A 3,027-nucleotide genomic window follows, 5' to 3' on the forward strand; every position below is an offset into this window, starting at 1 on the left:
TATTTGTTTACTTATTTTGTTGATTACTATTAATATGATTATTACTGTTGAAATGCAATGTAATGTTTTTTTGGTCCCCCGGCTAACGAGGATCCTTATAATAAACCAAATAAAGTCTTATTTTTAAAATAATGACTTCAAATGCCTTTTAAGAGTTTTAATGAAGTTTTAATGCAGGAACCTGAACAAAAGTTTAAAGTCTGTTTCTTCCACTTTCACTTTGGAGCAAAAAGCATCCTGTAAAGTTAGAAGAAATAATGATTTGACATTAATTCTGGTAATTAGTGATATCACCTGAGTTTTTGTGACCGTGATAATATTTGTAGCCAAACCGCTTGATGAAGTAAAAAGTCAGGATGGTGTTTGGTGCCGTTACCTTTCGTCGTCTTCATTCTCGCTGAAAGCCGCCTTAAAGACATTGATCCTCTCCATCAAAGGCTTACAATCATGTTTCAGGTCCAGTTCCACACTCTGCACATACGCGCACACACGCACACGCACACGCACACACACACACACGCGCGCGCACACACACACACGCGCACACACACACACGCACACACACACGTTACATCAACGTCTCGGACACTTTCTGCGTTTCATGTAGTTGTTTTTTTTTAAACACTCACGTTGTTGAGGACGGTGAACAGAGCCTGGACCAGGCCACTGCTGCACATCTCGTACGGAGAAATCGTGTTTTCGTCTTTCAAAACTACGATCAGGTTCTCCAGAGCTGTTTTCATCAGGTCCCTCCACGTGTTCTCTCCTTCGATACACTGACAACACAGAACACATCAGCATGAACACCTGCAGCAGCGGGTGACGGGGGCTGAAGGGAGGATTTGGAATTTGTGTGCTTTCAGTTTTATATTTTCAAAAAATTAAAAATTAAAATTAGTTTATAAATCTTTTTTGTTATTGTGGAGGGTGTTTCATATGTACAGCAGCATTGTTTTAAATCTGGAATTCATCCAGTCTGTCCAGGATTTGCTGAACTTTTATTTTGGATTACTGCGACCTGAAATGCCTGATTTCATATCACGTATTTATTTAAAAATGTGATGCTGGTTTTCATATTTGTAGGAGTTTTGATGAAATTGCAGGAATGAGAAAAAGTTTGAAAATAAGTTGTGATGTTGTCTCATATACAAAATTAAAATCTATGATGAGGGCTGACGAGAGGACTTAAGATGTTTGTGTATGTTCAGATCTGTTTTATATTTTAATTTTTTTTTAGAGTTCAGAAATATTTTTTGTAATGGTGTGTAGTGTTTTGTATTTACAGATTACACATTTAAACACAGATTATTGATCTGTTCACACAATACTGAAACAAATTTGTCTCTGTCCGTTTTCTTACACATACAAAAAACAACTGTAAACTTAAAATCAAAAGTAAAAAATAAAAAACAGATCTGCAAAAAACAAATTAAAAAAATTCAAAATAAAGACCCACGGAGCATAAAATGCAAATCTGCAGGCACAGAATTGACAGACTGATTCAGAAATATTTGTTCAAAAGTTGTAAATGTGTTAAAAAAAATGTTTTAAATTAGTGTATTTTGAAATTAATTAAATGTATTCACAGATATTTTTCTTTTGTTTGTGGATTTTGTGTATATGCAGATCTGTTTCATATCACAAATTTTTTTTATGATTTTTCAAATCTTTTTTTCTATTTGTGGAAACCAAAATGTTTGAGAAAATAATCAGCGGATGTAAGATAGTATTCCACCCAGTGTCTCTTTAAACGCTGTATAAATGTGTGTGTGTGTGTGTGTGTGTGTGCGTGTGTGTGTGTGCGTGCTCACCTGTCTGTTGGTGTGCAGCTCCCAGGCGGACTCCAGCTGTGTGGAGATGTTCCTCAGGGTCACCACCACTCCTCGCGGCATGCTCTCCACGGCTTTGAAGTGGTCGTCGTACAGCTCCCTCGCCATGCTCTTCACCTTCTGCTTCGTCTTCTCCAGCTTCGACTTCAGCTTCCTGCCTCGCTTCCCCGTCCAGCCCGTCACAAACTCAGAGCCTACACACACACACACACACACACACACACACACACACACAAGTTTTGTTTTGATAAAACTTGACCTCCGTGTTGCTTTTGACAGTTAATCACAGATAAAAATCCTGCAGGAACACGCTGATCTATCTGTGTGATGTTTTTGACTGTTTTCTGTGTGTGATGTCTTTTTTTATTAAGTGTATATTTTTTGTTTTTTTTGTGTGCATGACGCTGCTGACCGCACAACAAATGGCTCTAAAATGAAACATCAGAATGATTTGATGATCATTTCTTTGTTTGTTTGTTTGTTTGTCCGGTCTTGTCTAAATTAGTCTCCACCCACCTCCATGTAAGCGCTGCCTATCATGACCCTGTTTTTGGGATTGTTTTTGAACCGCAGTTTCGCACTCACTCATAAAAATGAATGAATAAATAAACGAGAGGATGAACCTCCCACAGTTCTCAGCGTGCGTGCTGATGTTGAACAGCTGCAGGAGACGTCGAGGAGCAGCCGGACTGTCGGGACTCACCCAGCGAGGTCTCTGCGGTGAACGAGTGTTTGGTTCCTCGGTTGGACTCGAAGACGAAGCCCGGCAGGTCCTCCTTCAGGATGGTGGCCTGCTGTCCGTCCGAGTTGTGGATGGCGATCTCTCCCTCCTTCAGGCAGGTCAGGGACCAGTTCCCCACCGTCAGCTTGGTGGGACCCACGCTGGACAGGATGGGCTGACTGGCCGTCACTGGTTTCACCTGACTCCTCGCACGCTGCAGCTTCTCCAGGAACTCACTGCGAGACTCTGGAGGAGGAGACAGGAGGAGGAGAGAGGAGGAGACCTTTGACCTTTGACCACCACTTTACTGGTCCATTTTTGCTTTTAAACATCCTAAAAAAAATCTCAACACCGTTAAATTAAAACATAAAACCCTCCCTGCACCCGACACTACACACACACACACAATAAAGAGAGGAGACAGGAGGACAGAGGAGGAGACAGGAGAAGAGAGGAGGAGATAAGAGAGAGGAGGAG

At 41.1% G+C, this 3,027-nt stretch overlaps 1 protein-coding gene across 1 annotated transcript; it reads right to left on the minus strand.

The window, feature by feature from the left end:
* Positions 1 to 292: 292 nt before the first annotated feature.
* LOC121966700 (E3 ubiquitin-protein ligase HECTD1-like) lies at positions 293 to 2,852 on the minus strand (the record flags this gene model as incomplete). The annotated part of the gene is made up of 4 exons (XM_042516765.1): positions 293 to 471; positions 630 to 776; positions 1,812 to 2,023; positions 2,533 to 2,852. Coding segments are annotated over 4 exons (778 nt in total), but the record flags the coding sequence as incomplete, so codon positions are not given.
* Positions 2,853 to 3,027: the final 175 nt, after the last annotated feature.

Source organism: Plectropomus leopardus, unplaced genomic scaffold (genome assembly GCF_008729295.1).
Source record: "Plectropomus leopardus isolate mb unplaced genomic scaffold, YSFRI_Pleo_2.0 unplaced_scaffold25598, whole genome shotgun sequence".
In the NCBI taxonomy this organism is placed as follows: domain Eukaryota; kingdom Metazoa; phylum Chordata; class Actinopteri; order Perciformes; family Serranidae; genus Plectropomus; species Plectropomus leopardus.